At 42.5% G+C, this 18,804-nt stretch overlaps 1 protein-coding gene across 1 annotated transcript in view; it reads right to left on the bottom strand.

The window, feature by feature from the left end:
* CCDC149 (coiled-coil domain containing 149) overlaps positions 1 to 18,804 on the bottom strand; it is a 105,541-nt gene that overhangs the window by 11,794 nt on the left and 74,943 nt on the right. The window contains exons 7-11 of the mRNA XM_015138115.3: positions 18,584 to 18,656; positions 17,103 to 17,187; positions 13,709 to 13,853; positions 5,030 to 5,106; positions 2,398 to 2,514 (exon numbers count right to left, since the gene is read on the bottom strand). Coding sequence (XP_014993601.1) covers positions 2,398 to 2,514; positions 5,030 to 5,106; positions 13,709 to 13,853; positions 17,103 to 17,187; positions 18,584 to 18,656 — 497 coding nt within the window. The remainder of the gene's footprint in view (positions 1 to 2,397; positions 2,515 to 5,029; positions 5,107 to 13,708; positions 13,854 to 17,102; positions 17,188 to 18,583; positions 18,657 to 18,804) is intronic.

The following is an 18,804-nucleotide window of genomic DNA, read 5'->3' on the forward strand; positions in this document are numbered from 1 at the left end:
AGATATGTCCTGGCTTCTACCACTCCATGAACTATTATGGTCTTATGATCAGGCTCTCAACCCTGCTGGCTTATCTGGGTCTTCTTACTCAGCGATAAGAAGTGGTCTTCTTACCACTCCATGTGCTATTATGACTGATTTAAAGCAATGACTATGCATTATTTTCCACAAGTCTTTGGGTCAGATGGGTGGTTCCGGTTCTGCTAATCTAAGCTCAGCTCGGCAAGGCTCCCTCATCCCTACGCAAGAGAAAGCTTGCAGAGCCTAGCTTAGATTAGCAGAACTACCCATCTGACCCAAAGACTCATGAAAAACAATACATAGTTGTTGCTTTAAGTTCCACATTTTGAGTTGGTTTGTTACCCAATAATAGCTAACTGACACAGCTGGTTAGTCCATTTAGCTGAAAGCACAGTTTTTAGGGCAGACAATCATGAGGTTGGAAAGGCAGGCTAGGCCAGGCTGCAGAGATGTTAAGTGGAAGACAGTGGAGAGCCACTTGGGATTTTTGAGCACGGCACAAATGTGATGAAACAGTACTCCAAAAGCTTTATTCTATAGTAGCAGGATGAAGATGAGAATAAAGGAAAGACAGTCAGGGAGGATGGAAAACCAGGAGAGGAGCCCTCCTGACAAGAAAATGAGGGCCTGAACCATGCCAGAGGCGGTAGCTCCCGAGGTGTAAAAACTCTGCAGAAAGAGTTGAGTGAAAGACCACATGTAGATGGAGACAGAAGGTTGACAGTGGTTGACAGCTCCAAGGTTTTAAGCCTGAAAAGCTGAGAGGGTGACAAAAAAAGAAGGAAGAAAGCAGGAAGAGTTGGCAATGCCATGCTTGAGAAGTCCACAGAGTATTCACGGCAAGGGAAGCTGGGGCTCTGGGAAATGTGGGGTGTAACTCTGCAGATGGAACCCTGCAGGGGAAAATACTTTGAGAGTATTTTATGGAGGTAATGATTAAAGGCATGAGTCTGAGCAAGAGAAGATGGAAATGTGGATGTCTATTGTTTATCTATTGCTGTGTAATGAATTACGTCAAACCTAGCAGCTTAAGACTCAGAAGTCTGAAAACAGTTGAGCTGGGTGGTTCTGGCTAATGGTCTCTCACGAGGCACCCATGAAATGCTGACCAGGGCCGTTGGCATCTGAAGGCTTGACTAGGGCGGGAGAATCTCCTTCCAGGATGTCTCACCCAAGTGGCTGATGGCTGGAGGCCTCAGCTCCACACCACGTGAACAGTGTGGACAGCTGCTTGAGTGTTCTCATGACATGGCTGCCAGCCTCCTCCAGAGTAAATGACCCAAGAGAGAGCGTAAGGGACAAGTCTCATGTCTTTTATGACCTGGATGTAGAAGTCACATACCCTCACTTCTGTATTCTATTAATCAGACAGACTGATCCTGATACGACACGGAAGACGGTTACACAGGGGCATGAATACCAAGGGATAGGGAACATTTGGTGCATTCTTGGAAGCTGGCTGCCACACTGGGGTGGCAGAACAAGACAAGCAAAACTTCAACAGATATGAAGTTTGTTGGGAAGACAAGACTCCCACACGAGTAGAGATCAGACTCTCAAACCTGTTGGTTCATCCGGGTCTCTATATAGGTCTTTGATCCCTTCCAGAACACCCTGCCTCCAGAACAGTCTATCTGGTAGAGGAGGAGCTTTTCTCTCTATTCTACTGCTTTGCAGACTTCCCATGTACCAGGCAACGTGCCAAGATTTCCCTGAGGTTGACATGATCGTGTCACTGTTTTAAAGGGAAGAAAACTGAGGCTGAAGTCTCCAGCCCAAGTTCTCATAGCCAATGTGATATGGAACTGGCCATGAACCCAGGTTGTTCAGCTCCAGGGTCCTCACTATTTATTTTTTGAGATGGAGTCTTGCTCTATTTCCCAGGCTGGAGTGCTGTGGCACAATCTTGGCTCACAGCAACCTCTGCCTCCTGGGTTCAAGTGATTCTCCTGTCTCAGCCTCCTGAGTAGCTGGGACTACAGGCATGCCCCACCACACCTGGCTAATTTTTGTATTTTTAGTAGAGACGGGGTTTCACCATGTTGGCCAGGCTGGTCCTGAACTCCTGAGCTCAGGTGAAACACCCACCTCCACTCCCAAAGTGCTGGAATTACAGGTGTGAGCCACTGCACCTGGCGCAGGGTCCTCATTCTTAACCTCTCTGCCAACATGCCTAGAGAGCAGGGGCCTGCATGCTGCAGTTGAAACCTCCCAACAACATGAACCCACAGAAGCAACAAGAGGAAATCTGAGGAATGTCCCAATGATGCCAAAGCAGCAGCAGGAAAGGGAAGTGGAAGAGACCGATGTTCATTGAGCCACTCCTCTGTGGCAGGCACAGTCCAGGTAAAGATGGAGAAATTGAGGTGCACTTACCATCCTTGGGATCTGCTTTGTTCTCAGTGGGCTGCTCGACAAACTTCAGCAGTGGGGATCTCGACCTCTGTCCACTAGGAAGAGTGGGGTCGCTGAACAGTATGGTGTCCTTTCCCCCTGTTGCGGAAAAGGGGAAAATGGATGTCTTATATCATCAGTGGAGCTGGGTTACATTTAGGCCCACACACTTAACTGGCTCAGGGCTGGCTGCCCACAGACACTACCATTGAAGGGAAGCCTGCTACGACTGCTGACATCCTCCATACTTCTTTACACTATTGCACCATCCTAGCCCTAGCCCTTGCACACACATACACACACACACAATCCTTATCATTAATTTAGTATTGAATTATAGGCCATTTCTTACTTTCCTCTCACTGCTTGATGTATATTCATCTTGCTTCCCTAAGTGGACCACAGGTTCTTGAAGGGGGCAATAAGCATGTCTAGAATGCCTGGTACAGAACTGAATTCACAAAGTCAATGCTCAAAAGGGTAACAACACATTGGTGGGCTATTACTGGAAGAGACACTGATTCTTCCCAGGTGTTGGTAAATGAGAGAGAGTTGGCAATTTTTTGATGTCATTGGAACTCTGCTCTCCAGTTGGCTAAACACTATGATTTGACTCCTACTTTGGGAAAGAAAGAAGAAGAAGAGGAAGAGGAAGAGGAGGAGGAGAAAAAAATTGTATTGTGTCTTATTCCACCATTCAGTAGTTTAAATGGAGACACAAAAAAACAATGAGCAGACACAACAGACTGATCTTATTTATACTAGAAGAGGCTCTTTTTCCCTTTACTTTCAACATGGTTTGAAAATATCATAACATGTTTCTTCATCCTAACACCCTTCACCACTGCAGAAGGTCAATGCTATTGCCATGACATAAACTGTATCAGATCTGGGGAGCTGCCACTCTTTCCTGTCCTCCCATTTTGTATCTATGTGGAGACCAGAGATTAGAACAAACAGGGCCACAGCATAAAATTCATTCAGCCAAGTCCCCAAAGCTAATTTCATCCTTTAATATTTGTTTTGTACTAATTGAATTCTCTATTTCAATTGACTATTCTAATCAGAAAAGTTCAAGGAAAGGTAGATAATGCATTTCTACTTATTTACATGCAGGGATGACATAATGCACTGCTGACGTTAGCCACAAAAACAAGATATTTTAAACAGAACATACTCCCAAATCCTACTGAAACATTGTAGCTCAGGCCTTCAGGCAGCAAAAGGAAAAAAGGAAATAGTTGTTATTGCATAATAGCCATTTGAAGTTGTACCCAGACCAAACAAAACCACAGAAAATTCTCGGCATTTGTTCACTCAAGTAACTTCCATCTTTTAATATAAATTGTAGAAGCGAAACAGTGAGAAATTTCACCAAGTCATTTTGAGAAAAAAAAATCAAACCCCCCATACACGCACAGACATGGCAATCTCAATGTACAAATACATGATCAATTTGCCCAACTGTGTTGAAATTCAATGCAATAAAAGAAAGGCCTTCCTAGAAGATGAGGCTTTAACAGCGTCAAAAGATTCTTGTGCAGAAATGGATCATTCAAATCCCCAGGACTGTACCCGGCAGTAATTAGTTCTGTTAGGTCTTTTGACATCAAATTTAAGGAATCACGGCTAAAAATTCCAATTCTTGAAACACACATCCAGGCAACCTAAAGCAGCAATTCAGGTTTACATTTCAGAAAATGTGTTGTTGGCCACCTGCCTCCCTGTGCTGACTTTTACTTATCGTCCATTCCAGGGAAGCACCCATATGATTCAAGGATGAAGGAGACTGGTTTGTGCGGAAGGTGAACTAACTAAAACTATAGGTACAACATGGTTTCCAGGGAAAGGGGAGATGGTGGAAATGGTAAATACAAGTTTCTGAAGAGTAAAAAGTCAATGGGGAATGGCTGACTGGGGTCTCACAAAAGGAGTATTTTACCAAGACAAGTGGGATAAATACAGCTAATTAAAGTAGAACACCAGAGCTTCCAAATACAGTGTACAACTGGAAAAAAAAAAACACAGGAAATTCAGATTTTCAGACTAAGTAAAAACGGGATGGAGGAAGGGAAGAGAAGGAGGTGGTGGAGTACATTTTGGGTTAGAAAAATTGTCGGTTTTTATATTCATTTTTAGTACTGGTGATTAAATTGGACAAATCTTTGTATGTTCTTAGATTCAATTTTAGGACTGGTGATTAAATCACACAAATCTTTATTAAGTTCTTGTATTAACTTTTAGGGCTGATAATTAAATTAAACAAATTGAATAAATCTTTATAGGATATCTACAGATTAAAAGAAAAGAAACAATTCACTACATTCACAAAAGTTAAAAAAAATATATAGACACAGTGACAATTTCAGAATTCAGGCTTGCTAAACTTCATAGTTCCACAGATGAGACCCTGAATATTTATTGCATTTTTCTGATTCTACCCCCAGCCTGCCACGTAGTTTCTAAATTTAGAACACTTGTAGATTTTTTCAGCAATGATCTACTTTAAATAAGGTAGAATAAAAGGACTTTAAAAAGGTAGAAGATTCTTGTAAATTATGTGGGAGCTTCATTTCTTAAAAAAGGAAAATAGTTTTCATGAAGTTCTGTTTACCTGGAAGACTCCACAAACCAGAAACTTCCAGAGTTCTTAACTTTTTTTCCAGCTCAGCCACCCGATTCCCTAGGATTCTGAAAAAAGGGGAGAAGATGACAGTCGATTATTGAGCCTCCTGTCAGCCCGCAGCCCTGGAAATCCCACTGGTGCCCTAGTAGAAAAGTTTTGAGATTTATGATATATGCTAAAAATGGAGCATTTGTATGTATGTGTGTGTAAATAATATGTGCTCTATTGCAAGTGCATATGCAAATAGAAAGTACATGAATGATTAAAAACAATACTAAAATACCGTGAAAGTGAGCCCTCTCCCAAAAGGTAGTTTTCCTGGGAAGCTAAACGATGACTCCACCGCTGCCCAAATCATTTGATGGAATCTCTATTTAAGAAATGCTCATTGCAGAGAAGACAATAAATTTTGAATACCCTTAATAGTATCACACCTTGATTCTTTGAGGGTGAATCTGATTTTTGGAAACAATCAGGTCTGAAAAATAAGATGGATGGACACGCTTGGTAATGTTGTTTTGAGTCAATAAATAATACCATCAGCCTTCTTAGACCCATGTCTTACTGATGTCCACATTCTTGATATTTAGCACAATGCCTGATACATGGGAAGTATTTGATAAATATATTTGATTAAATAAATGCCTTTCTTTTTTCATGACTCATAATTAGCTATGGGAAGAATGAAAAGAGATATTTCAAAAGAGTTTTCAGTAATTGCAGAATCATTAGAATAATTACATTGTTTTCCAAGGTGACCATTCTGAGTCACTAAGATATATAAATTCTAGAATGTGTGTATTTGAAAAGACCATAATGTTTACTTGGAAGCCAAACTCTCACTACATGCATGGACAGACATGTGGGCATACAGACTCCCACATCACTCTATAAAAAATTAAATATAGTTGGGAAATGATTTAATAGTCCTCTAAAACTTGAATCACTTCCCATTGGGCTGGAAATTGAAAAACCAGCCTTTATTTTATTTGGGGGATTTTCTTGGCACTGCTGTGCTAAAATAATGTGGAAATCACCTTAATAGCAAAGTTTCAATTCCTTTCAGCAAGATAAATCAGAACACTAGAATTATTCTCCTATCTCTCTTTATATTCCAGAGATAGCTACACACACCCACATACACACAGAGGCATGAATATGTATATATCTGCACATACATATGGCTGTGGATTCATCCTTGTTTTACCTGAATTGACTTGTATCATCTTAATTAATATTCCCTTTGAGTTCACAGAAAACTCAGGAATTACTCTACGTGGTTTTCTTCCATCTAGGTACTTAGAGCTTTTCTTCTTTTCCCTAAGTCTTAAAATTATGCATAGTCTTTATCAATTACTTTCCACTTTCATTCCATTTGTTGGGTCTCTTTTGCTTTCATGTCCCTGACCCTTCAACAGGCGCTATCCTTTTGTAATCTCGCTTTCCATATTTTGCTCAGACCTTCTGATCCAAGCTCCCTTTTTACCAGCTGATGAGTTTGAGATGCAATCACAACAGTGTTCAAGTTGATGCCTGTTTCTTAACGAGATCAGATCATCTGTAGGTGGCTGCTTCTTGGAAACAAAAGATAAGGCTTAACTCTTCCGTGGAGGTGGAGGGATGTCGTCTGAGCGGCATTTGAAGGTGTGGTGATGAGATACTGGGTTATATTTTTTCTGATGTTTCGGGATAACACAGCCATTTCTCTCAGAAATAGAATGAAGTGAATTTCCTGGTGTCCCCAGCAATCTACTTTCAGGGCCCCTGCCTAAGTTTGTCAGTGCTTTCTTCTTTGACCTGACTCTTATCAGCGTCTGATGCAGGGCTGGAGGTAGTAAAATGGACTCAGTAGAAGTTACGACAGTAGAAATAATAACAATAGTACCACCGACAACAATAGCAACTGCGTTACTGTTAACACAAACAACTAATCTTTCCTGAGTCCTTGACACACATCAGAGGCCATGCTGAACACTCACCTCATCTGTGTTACCTCATGTAACCTGACAAAAACCCTGTGGTATGCATGGTATTGTTGTACTCCTTTTACACGTGGACCCTAAGGAACACAGAGGTTAGGCAACTTGCCCAAGGATGCACAGTTTATCTCAAAGTTCTCTTTCCCCAGCCCCCAGCAATCTCATCCACCATACTCCCCTCTTCCCACTAGGAAGGTGAGGAACAGAAGTTAGTTAACTTGACCAAAACCATAAGTAAGACTCAGCTGGTGGTGAGACTGTATTGGAATGTAAGCCTGGACTTGCCTCTGAAGCACATGCTCTTAACCAATGCCCCATAATGGCACTTTAAAACCAACCTTGACACATTCTTTCTCATGTCTGCATGAAGTGCTCCTTAAAAACGGTTCATGTTGAAACATGGATGTGGCCGCAGCTGCCTTGCAAAATACAAGCCACAATGCTTCAAATGGCAAAGAGGATCTCTGTTAGCTTCACACTGAAAGAACGTGGCAGGGAGCCCACTGAACCTGGTGTGACACAGCCCAGGGAGAGAAGAGGGGCTATTTACGTCTTAGTAGCCGGCAGCATGGATAGGTGGAGAGAACAGCAGGAGCCGACTCCATTAAATTCAGTTTGACCAATTCAACAAACATTTCCTGAGATCCAGCTCTGTAAAGCACTGTGCTACAGGCTGTAGGGGATAATGAGGAGAAGGAGACCCTGTCCCTGCATTTGAGAGACTAAGCGTCTCGTGGGAGACTGACTGATGCATACACACAAAAACATACATGGACGGTGCAGTGGAAGGCTTTAATAACAGCTGATATTTGTTAATCACTTGCTGTATACCAGGTATGCACACACACTCCCTTAGTGTCCTGCAACAACTGATGCGTCAGCTCTTGTTAGCCTTATTTTGTAGATAGGAAAACTGAGATTCAGAAAGGTCACTTAATTCACCCAGGCTTACACAGCTAATGAGCAGAGGGGCCAGGCAAAAACATGGGCTTGAAAACACACACATGCTTATTAAAACTGTAGAGCAGAAATGAAGAGCTACGTGGAAGATGAATTGAGAGAGACCAGTAGGAACCCAGACAATGAATGACCTATCTGCCATATTGACAGCATTCAGACTTTTCTATATTGGCAATGGGGAGAGAGCGAAGAGGTTTTTTGTTGTTGTTTTGTTTCATTTTGTTTTGTTTTTTAAGATACGGAGTCTCACTCTGTTGCCCAAGCTGGAGTGCAGTGGCGTGGTATCAGCTGACTGCAACCTCTGCCTCCTGAGTTCAAGCAATTCTCCTGCCTCAGCCTCCCAAGTAGCTGGGACTACAGGTATACGCTGCCACGCACGGCTAATTTTTTTTTGTATTTTAGTAGAGACGGGGTTTCACCATGTTGCCCAGGCTGGTTTCTAATTCCTGAGCTCAGGCAATCTGCCTGCCTCGGCATCCCAAAGTGCTAGGATTACAGGTGTGAGCCACTGTGCCCAGCTCAGTGAAGAGTTTTAAGCAAGGAAGCAGCATGAGGAAGTTTAGGCAAAGTATTCTTGATGCCTAGTTGAGAATGGAGTGGAAGGAGTGTGAGTAGAAGCAGAAAGATCAGTTAGAAGGGCATTGTCCAGGTGGGATCGATATGGTCCAAATCAAGCCAGTGGGGATGCAGGGGTGCTACAGGAATGGGGCAATAACAAGGAGGTAGATGAGCTTGAGATGCTTGTGGGAGATCTGTGCAGACACACTGGACACAGGAAGAAAGGCAAAGATCTGAGAGTGCAGGCTGGGGGAGCGGAGTCAGTAGCTCACCACCAGAAGGTGTGAAGTCAGAAGGAACAGTGGAGGGGGCAGAGGAGAGCCAGGACAATGTGCCACCTTGGAAGCCAAGTTGAGAGGGGTGCAGATGAGAAGCGTGGTCAATATTGTCTTATTCTAGAAAGTGGTCACACCGGATGGGAGTTGAGAAGAGGCGGCTTAGAAGATGTGCCTGACACTTGAAGGAGGAATGTTTCAGGACAGTAGAGGGGATGAAATCCACAGTCCAAGGGACTGGGCTGAGACAGAAGCAGACTCTGGGAAAAGTGAATATAGCCGACTCTTCAAGTAGCTTAGCAGGGAAAAGCAGGAGACAAACGGCAGTAGCTCGAGGCAAACTCAAACTTGAGAGAGGTTTGGGGTTTTTTTGTTTTTCGTTTTTCTTGCAGGATGAGGGAGATTTTAAAGTTTTTATTTAGTTATGGGTTGTTTTGGGGTAGATTTCAGCATATATCTACCTAGTAGTCTAGGGACATCTCTCAGGACGCCAGGACTCCAGATGGCTTCCCTGCAGTGGTTTTAGACAGTAATGACATCATTGAAGGTAGGACAAGGAGTCTGCGAAGACAGAACTCACATAGGAACTGCACTACTGTGCTTGCTCTCTGGACAACACAGACAGCAGGAATACCTGAGTGAGGGTCTTTAAGGAAAGATTGGCTCTAAAGGGGAAGCAGGTAACTGTGTCTCTACACACCTGGAGATGCCCCTGCCTCCTCCCACCCCAAGTGGCCTCCTTTGGCGTCTCTCCTCTGATCCATGACACCCTCTTGCTGCTGCTCCCCAAGATGCTGAACTTCCAAGCTCATTCACCATTGGCCAGGGAAAGAGAAGAGGAAACGGTTTCAGGCATAGCAGGAAGGATAGCAAAAGGCCAATATGTCCTCATATATTCACCACCACCTCCCCACCCTGGAGAACTAAATGTGGTGCACAGTGAAACAGCCCTTGAACAACCGCCTCGTCCACAAATGCTTTGCCACCCGGTTTGAAAGACAAATGAACCTCACATCCGTTCTTTCTCGATCACCAGGTAACTGCCAACTTGCTGGCAAGAAGTAGCTCAAGCAAATTGCCTATTAATTGAACGTCGCTCAAGATGTAAAGTCCTAGGTTTCTTCATCAATTCTTCGAGATGGCTCCGGTTGGAGCCTCTCGAGGGTGGTAACTGTTGGGCAGTGGAAAACCAGCAGGGGAGCACACGCTGCCAGGAAGGAACACCTTTACTGCTATGTATAATGCTCCAGCAAAATAAAGCCATTTCTTTTCTTTTTAAAATTAATTAATTATTTTTTTCTAAGACTGCAATTGGGGCATGCACACAGAGACCAAGGTAGTTTCCAGTGTATTCCAAAAGCTATTTTATTATTTCAGTTACACAAGGCTAAATCAAGCGGGAGAACACACAGAGACCAAAGCCACATTCTATTCTCAGCCCTCATTCCATGTGTAGTATAATTAGTTTCTTTACACGCCCCCAAATAAAACATTTATTAAAAGTATGAAACAGAGGACCTTCTAAGTATTAAAGACGGCACATTAGGCAACTTATGTACTGATATAAAGCAATCTCCAAGATCCATTATTACAGGGGAAAAAAAAAATCAAGGTGCAGAACAATGAGAAAAGAAAGCTTTTTAAAAAATGAATACCAGTTACCATTTGTAAAAAAAAAAAAAAAAAAAAAAAAAAAAAAGACAGTATATCTATGTAAATATATGAGTATGTGTATGTACATAAATGTATTGTGCATTTGCTTATACTGTCTATGCATCCTTTGGAAGGATACATAACAAATGAGGAATGGACGTTTCTTCCAGGAAGGGGATTAAGGTAGCTGGGAGTAGTTTGGAAATACATTGTTGTTTAACCTTAAATTAATATTAAATTAAAACCACAGAGGCAAGGCATGCTGGCTCATGCCTGTAATCCTAGCACTTTGGGAGGCTGAGGCGGGCGGACCACTTCAGGTCAAGAGTTTGAGACTAGCCTGGGCAACACGGTGAAACCCTATCTCTACTAAAAAAATACAAAAAATTAGTCAGGCGTGGCTGAGGCACAAGAATCGCTTGAACCCGGGAGGTGGAGGTTGCAGTGAGCCAAGATTGTGCCACTGCACTCCAGCCTGGGCAATAGAGCAAGACCCTGTCATAAATAAACAAACAAACAAACCAACCCAGAGGAGGGTTCAAAAATTATTTTTAAAATAAACATGAAAAAGTACATGGAAACAAAAATAAACATGGTCAAATGAAAATGTCAGTCTTTCTCAATGGAGCGAGAGAGTGCTATGAACCTGGGGAATGGGCATGTTTGCAGTGGGTATGGTTAGGAACACATTAGGGAACCAATCTGTCAGAGGAGGCTGGAATCCTCTGCAGAGGCATGTCAGGCCGACAGCTGTGGATGCTACCTTTGGCAGGTAATGGGGACTCACCCTGCTTTGCAGGGAAGGCTAGTGGCATGCTCAGAACTGTAGCAGGAAGGTGGGTTAGGCGGGGGGAGGTAGGGCTGGGGTCTGAGGATGGAGCTGTGGGAGGGTCTCCCCAAGGAAGAAGTGATGGTCAAAGGGCATAACCATTTGTGAAACATACTAGGATGGATGTTGACTGACGGAATTTGAGGAGCTGAAAGAATATCCGGAGAAACCATCAACCAGAAGTTGGAAATGTGGGTCTTGGTCTTGCTCTTGACGGGGTGGTGGGCATAAGAGATCTGAGAAGAGTCTGCAGAGAATGAGAGGCAAAGACAGAGACAGGGAATGAGGTCTCCCAGGTGGGGGAAAAAGCACCGAAGACAAAGAAAAAAGATGGAGTGGGTCTGGGGTGAGGGGTCAGGGGAAGAGGTGGGAAAAGGAAATGGGACAATGGAGAAGGCTGGAGTTTCCCCATTGAAATCCATCTTACTTGGATTTCAAGATGAAAATCTCAATGTGAAGAAATTAAAGAAGAAAGAGACTCAAAGGTGGAGTTTGGGGATACTGGTGACCTGCAAAGAAAGAATGCCGTGGGAAATGTAGGAAGAGGTCTTGGGAGGCATTAAAGCCAAGGTTATCTTTCTTTCCTGTGCATGGACTCATTTGGGACTTACTAAAATCCAGAATTCTAACCTTCCCTCCCACAAATCCTCAATTCTGCATTTATAAAAAAGTGTCCCCACCCCCCAGCTGCTGCACCCTAGCAATTCCAACATAAGTGACCTCCCAGAACACATTTAGACAGGGTGGCTGTTGAGGAAGGAGAGGAGGCCTTCTTCACAAACATTCCAGGCTGGTGGTATTTTTGAGAAGGCAGCAGGGTTGAGGAAAGGCTTTGGGGGCTCGGGGCAAAGAGGCAAAAGCCAGAGGAAGGGAAGAGGTTGAAGAGGGTGAGAGAGGAGGTCCCAGAGGAGCAGAGGCCCAGAAGAGAAACGATCCCAGGGACCAACAAGATGGCGGCTGGTGTACTTCCTGGAGACAGGAGTGAGCAGAACATGGGGAGACACTGGTTTTGGGGCAGCTGCAAGCTGAGGGGCTCAGGGTGAGAAGCCCTGTTTTCTCAGTGAATAAGGAACTGAGGTCACCTGCTGAGAATGGACCAGGGTTTAGAAGACCTGAGAAGGCTTGAAAGATGAGGTATTCTGTAGAGAGGGAACGACGAAGCCAGCTCACGGAGGACATTTCGTGCTGCGGGGGATGCCCATTCCTTCTTCCTCCCCTGAGAAGCATCTGCATTTCAGCATCTGGCTTTTCATTCCTTGGTTAAGATTTCATTTTTCAAGAACATTTAAACCTTCTCCTGTCAATAAATTACCCTTGTCATCCCTTCGAGATTGCCCTGCTTCCCTTTGCTGCTCTCTGCTTTCTTCCACATACATCTTCATCTCTGGTGCGATCTTCCCTTCACTCCAGCTTCTCTTTTTCTATTTTGTTTTTATAATACGTTCAATCATTTTCCACTTGCCTCTCTCCCATGCCCCTGCGTTTGTCAGGCCCCGGATTCTCTGGTCCCTCCCTTTGTCACTTGAAGTTTGAAGCCTAGCCTTCCAGGACCCACTCAGTTCTCTCACACTTGCATTTTGGTTCTGGGTGTACGTCTGTCTTGCAAGCAGGACCAGCTACATAATTTGCAGGGTCCAGTGCAAAATAAAAATGTGGGGCCCTCTTGTTTAAAAAAAATGACTAAGAATTCCAAGATGGTGACAGTGGAGGATGAGACCTAACGTGGGGTCCTTCTGAGCACAGGTTGCATGCCCACGAAGCCAACACCATGTGTAGTATTTGCTACTTTAATTTATTGTTTATTCACCATTCTCTGAACACTCTCTATATTGCCTCTGTCATCTCTAATGGCTACTTTAACCTGCCTGGTTTTACATAATATAGTCAACATGCTATAAAAACCAAATAAGACATTCCATTTTAATTACCCTGCCTTTTCACCATCTTTTTTGCTGATCTGGAAGAGTGACATGAGATTCTTTTCTAGGTCCAGCAGCCTACGGAAGTTGATGCTTGGGCGGTTTCTGCCATTCAAAGACCCTCAAAGTCATGCTGGGAGTTTCAAATGGCACTGAGACAGTTTCTCCCCTAAAAGAAGAGCTGGAGGAGAGGTGGGTCAAGTCACCCAGGCAATTATTTTATGGAACTCACCCAGGAAATACATACTATTCAGGGCGTAGCTCAGAGTAAGCATTCAATGTGGCTGGTACTCTTTCCTTGCTTGGCTCCAGCTGAGAGCCAAGATGCTGATATAAAGCAGAAGCACCATTCTAGTTTAGTGAGTTTCCTTCTTGATTTGAGGGATCTCACCTTCCCTACAGGTCCGTGGTTCCACCTGGTTGACATTCACTTCTGGTAGCCTCGTCCCACTTCCTTCGCGCCCACACCCCAACCCAAGAGTTAGGCCACCTACTTGTTGGTTTGCCTCTGGTGCTGAATGACCATGTTTTTCTCGTGGATTGTTTCCAACAGGGCTGTTGCCAGAGATTTCAGGTCAGAAATGGACTGCGGAGTAGCTGGGAGGCTGCATCCATGATCCTCAGATAGCAGATCCTGAACTAGATAGGATACAAAATATATAACTCAGTTGTCATTCTTCTGAAACACTGGAATGCAAACCAATGTCAATCCTTCCTGGATAATGGTATGTCCCCAGCTTCAAAATGCGACTGTGTTGTATTGAGAGTCCACCTCAAGTGTCAACACAACAAAGTAAAATCCAGTGTGAGGACTAAACAGAAAGGAGGAAGTTCTCAGGACTTTTATCAGCAATTTTTAAGAGGATAATAATATTTGCATTTGTCTAGTATTTTAAACACTTTCATAATGACTAACACATAAAGTCTTAAAATTTGGGGAAAAGATACCCTACGGAATATTGATTTTTTCCATTTCATGGACAAAACAAGGTGCAGATGGGTTAAGAACATTGGCTGAAGGTCACACAGCCATGCAAATGACAATGACTCCTAGCTCCAAGCACCTTGCTTTGTGTCAGTTTCCCACCATGTGATACCCCTGGCAGGTGATAAGATAATTTAGGAGATTATTTAAAGTTCAAAATATGTTTTGTATTTTAGTAGCTATGCATTTGTTTGAAGGTATTATAGAAAAGGTTATATATGGCATAATAAACCAGTGATTTCACAGGTGCTACTACTTAGGATAAGGCCAAGTAAAATGAGTCACTTTAAAATCGACTTAAAGAAAAACATTAAGCAAACAATAGCAAGGTGGCACAAAGATATGGCAAAAAGATATATAACAGACTGCAAATAGCAAATATCTAAATATTGGGAAAGAGTACCTTATGCAAAATCTAGCTGTTCTTGGATGTTTGTTACTCCACAAACTGCCAAATCCCATTCACGGCCAAGTTCAAAATGAAAGCCAAACAACATACACAGTTCCATGTAATTGAAGGATTGAGACCCACATGAGAGAGACCCACCCCTTGTGCATATCCTGCCCTGGATGAGTCTGCTAACAAGTCTCCAGTCATCTAGGGATGGCTCCGATAGAAAATTATTTTTTTGTCTAGTTTCTAAAGTGTATACTTTAAAAAAATTCCTAATTTGTTTGCATGCCACTTACAAATACATAAAGGGATATTACAGTGTGGTATACTAGTTTAGCACATAATAGGACTGTCACCTCCTTTATCCCAAATTTCCTACTTCTGTGAATAGAACGTAAGATTTCCTTAGCTTCTTTGGCAATAAAACACTATTAATGAATAATATGACAATACTATCTACTAAAACATCTGTGACTCTTTCACACGTGATGCTGTTACAACTATGTTTCCCCATTTATGCTTGGCTGGGCTTGAAATGGCTTAAATTGCTCTCAGAAACCACCAGCCCCATCCATAGCATGGCCCCAATCTACATCTGCAACTTCTGCTTCTTCTCCCACCGTTCTTTTCTACCCTATGGTCACTCAGGTGCTCCTGCGTATGTGTCCTTCCTGACTCTGAATGGCTGTTCTTCAAGTCTGCTTTGGGTATTTCAAAAGCACTCTTCAAAGGGAGACAAACTAAGAGTTAAACAAAAGGACAACAACCACTGATATTCCTACCAGACATTAAAAAATAATAATAATAAAAATCTCACAAATTTTATTTTCAAAAATGAAAAAAAAAAAACCCTGCTTTTTTCACTTAACAATATTATTCATTATTAATTTCCCTTAAAACATAAAATTGGATGGCTGCTTTGTAGTCCGTGTATAGATACAGAATTATTTGGCCGGGTGTGGTGGCTCACGCCTATAATCCTAGCACTCTGGGAGGTCGAGGCAGGCAGATTACTTGAGGTCAGGAGTTCAAGATCAGCCTGGCCAACATAGTGGAACCCCATCTCTACTAACAGCACAAAAATTAGCTGGGTGTGGTAGCACACGCCTGTAGTCCCAGCTACTCAGGAAGCTGAGGCAGAAGAATCACTTGAACCTGGGAGGCAGGGGTTGCAGTGAACCAAGATCGCGCCATTGCACTCCAGCCTGGGCAACAGAGGGACTGTCTCAAAAAAAAAAAGATACAGAGTTATTTAACTACTGCTGGACATTTATTGTGTTTTCAATATTTTTTATTATAAGCAATGTATGAAGAACTGTCTTGTAGCAAAATGTCTGCATTTATCGGTAATTGTTTTTTGTTGGTTCAAAGGGGGCCAGTTTAAGGCTTTCCATAGCACGCTGCCATAGAGTCATAGATTTCGTTTACCAATACCAATAGATTCTTGATAGAATGCTTTTCATCATAGGTTTTCTAGAAAGGCTGTGCCAGATTGATGGTTCTGCCACAGTGTTTTTGAGTGTGGCTGGCATTCTCCACATCAATGATAACACTGGGTATCAACATTCAAAGATGGCTTGCTATATATGGTATCCAGAGCTAAACTTAGATGGGCTACTTCACATTTTTATAGAGTATTGTAGTTTTCTTTTGAAAAACAATTCTAGGGTGTTCTTTTCTGGTTGAGTGGAAAAAAGAAGTTGCTTGGAAAAGAGCCTTGGTTGTTATGTAGGCTGGAGACTCAGCACTTTTTTTTTAAGCCACTGTAGTGCTGATTAAGACTGCCATATGATAGTTGCTGGTCTGCACTATCAACAACCAAAAAGTGGGCCAGCTGAGCATGTTCAACTTGAGACTTATGTTTAGCATTGAATTCTGAATATTAAGTGTCAGAAGCCAGTGTGCTGCTATTTATTCCCCTGGACTGTTCCTGGAAGATCATTATTTTTCATTGGAATCGACAAGAAGGAGGAACAAAATTGCAATCAATAAAAGCTTCTTCGAAAAAGGCACATGTCATGTGAGAAAATGATTTCAGCAGCTAGGAGACTTTTCTGATCCTAGAGGCCAGGAAAAGGGGAAATTCAAGGAGGTCGAAATGCATCCTTGGAGATGCTGAATTGGTGATGAGGAAAGAGAGAACATTCTGGAAAGGCGAACACAATCTAGGGGAATATGCCCAAATGGGGTCTAGTCATTAGAAAAACCTCGAATGCAGTGGTTCCCAAAGTGGGAACCAGCATCAGCATCACCTGGGAACTTTTTAGAAATACATAATTCTCAGGTCACACCCCAGACCTATTGAATCAGAAACTCTGGGGTGGAACCAGTAATCTGTGTTTTAACAGTCCCTCCCGGCAACTCTGATGCACGTGGAAGTCAGGGAGCCACTGTTCTATGGATCGCCTTGGTTCCCAGACCACAAAAGCAGCATCCTGGATGGGATGTGGCCTTGCAGTTGTAGTATTTTACGCTCATGAGTGGTCTTTCCTGGAGCATGATATCCTACCTTGCTTTGCAGACAGGACTCCTGTCAGAGCACTGCTGCTGGATTTACCCTGGCCCTTCGAGTTTTTCCGTCTCTCCAGAGCATTCTAAAACAGGATTGGGAGAGAATAAAAACCCGTCAGAAAAGTCAACAATGGAAAAGTACCTAGCAGATGTCTCCTCTCATCGGCACACAAGAACCCCTTGCAAACTCCAAGTGCTAGCCTAATATTTAGAATTCCAAGTCTATGCCCAAGAGTTATAATTTTTACAGCCTGGTAAGAAGACTTTTTTTTTCCCAACAAAGGTGGTGCATGGCAGAATGATAGCAATTACAGTCCCCTGTATACAAAAAGCACTTAATACATGTTAAATTAAATCAAATCTGAAGCAAGAATGCAGCCTAACATGTGAAGTCACTAGTAATGAAAATTCCTTCTGAATAGACATGAGATGGTGACTAGGTTTATTTTCATGCACCAATGGTGATTTCTGGAAGGAAAGAGAGCCATGATCAATTAGTGATGTCTGCTGTGGATACAGATTAGGGAAGTACATATGTGCCACCTACATGTCATTCCTAGAACAGACTTACATTAAAATTGATATGTAGCATCTAGTCAGTGCTTGGCACATAGAACTGAATAAATGTTGTTAAATGAATGCATCCACACATTTTTAAAAATTATGGATTAATTATACAACTTTAAAAGTTATATCCTTCTTTGGCTGAATGCATATAGATAGACTGGTATAATGTGTGGCCCCCACAAAATGGAAAGGAAGAACAGCATGGAGACTTGTGAGAACAAATGCTAATGTCAAAAGCCAGGAAAATAAGGTTCTTCCAAGTATCTAGATGGCTGTAAAACTTCACCCTCAGGAAGAGAAATCAATCTATTTTCCAAGCAGAGAAACCCAGGAGATTTTTCTAATTATAACACTTACAACTAACATCTGCAGAAATAGATATTATCAAACTAATGGTGCTGGAATTAGACTAAACAACAGTGGGGAGAATTTAAACATTCTGTCCTTGCAGTGTGACGTGAACATTATGGTTTAGACTGTGCCTTCCCAATCTTTGTTTCTTCATCACTCGGAAACCATTTTCTTATGGGTGATTATGAGAGAAATGGCATCTGATGAGTGAACATGTTATAGAAAAAACGGGTAAGAAACCTAATTGCAAATAGACCAAGGCTGTGTAATACACAAGTCTAGATTCTAGTGGAGAGGCTACACCAGGCACTAAAACACATCCTGGGTGGGCATGCCTTGCTCAGATAACAGCCGCAGAAAGAGCTCTTGTGAAAAGCTGCTTTGGGTTTTTGTTTTGGATTCTTAGTTTTTACTGGTTACCCAGTTAAAGCTCTTATTAGACTCTATCTGGGATGGCAGGCAAGTACTAAAATATCTTTGGCACATAAAAGGGAATTAAAATAGAATGACATTTAGATGCACAATAGTGAATCACCATCATTGTCATCATGATTTTGCTACCTTGTATTTGGCAATGTTTGATTTCAAGAGGTTGACCTCTTCATGGAGTTGCTTTAATCTCTCTTGAAGGTACCTGGAAAAGAATATATAAAACTAGGAAGTGTTTAAGGGCTAAACAAAAAACACACACTGAAGTATAAGAGGAAAAAACAAAAATCACTTGCCAGAAGAGCTATCTTTTACACATAACACCTTGCCTGCTCACCAGAAAGGAGAAACAC

The sequence above is a fragment of the Macaca mulatta genome, chromosome 5 (assembly GCF_049350105.2).
Source record: "Macaca mulatta isolate MMU2019108-1 chromosome 5, T2T-MMU8v2.0, whole genome shotgun sequence".
Taxonomy (NCBI): domain Eukaryota; kingdom Metazoa; phylum Chordata; class Mammalia; order Primates; family Cercopithecidae; genus Macaca; species Macaca mulatta.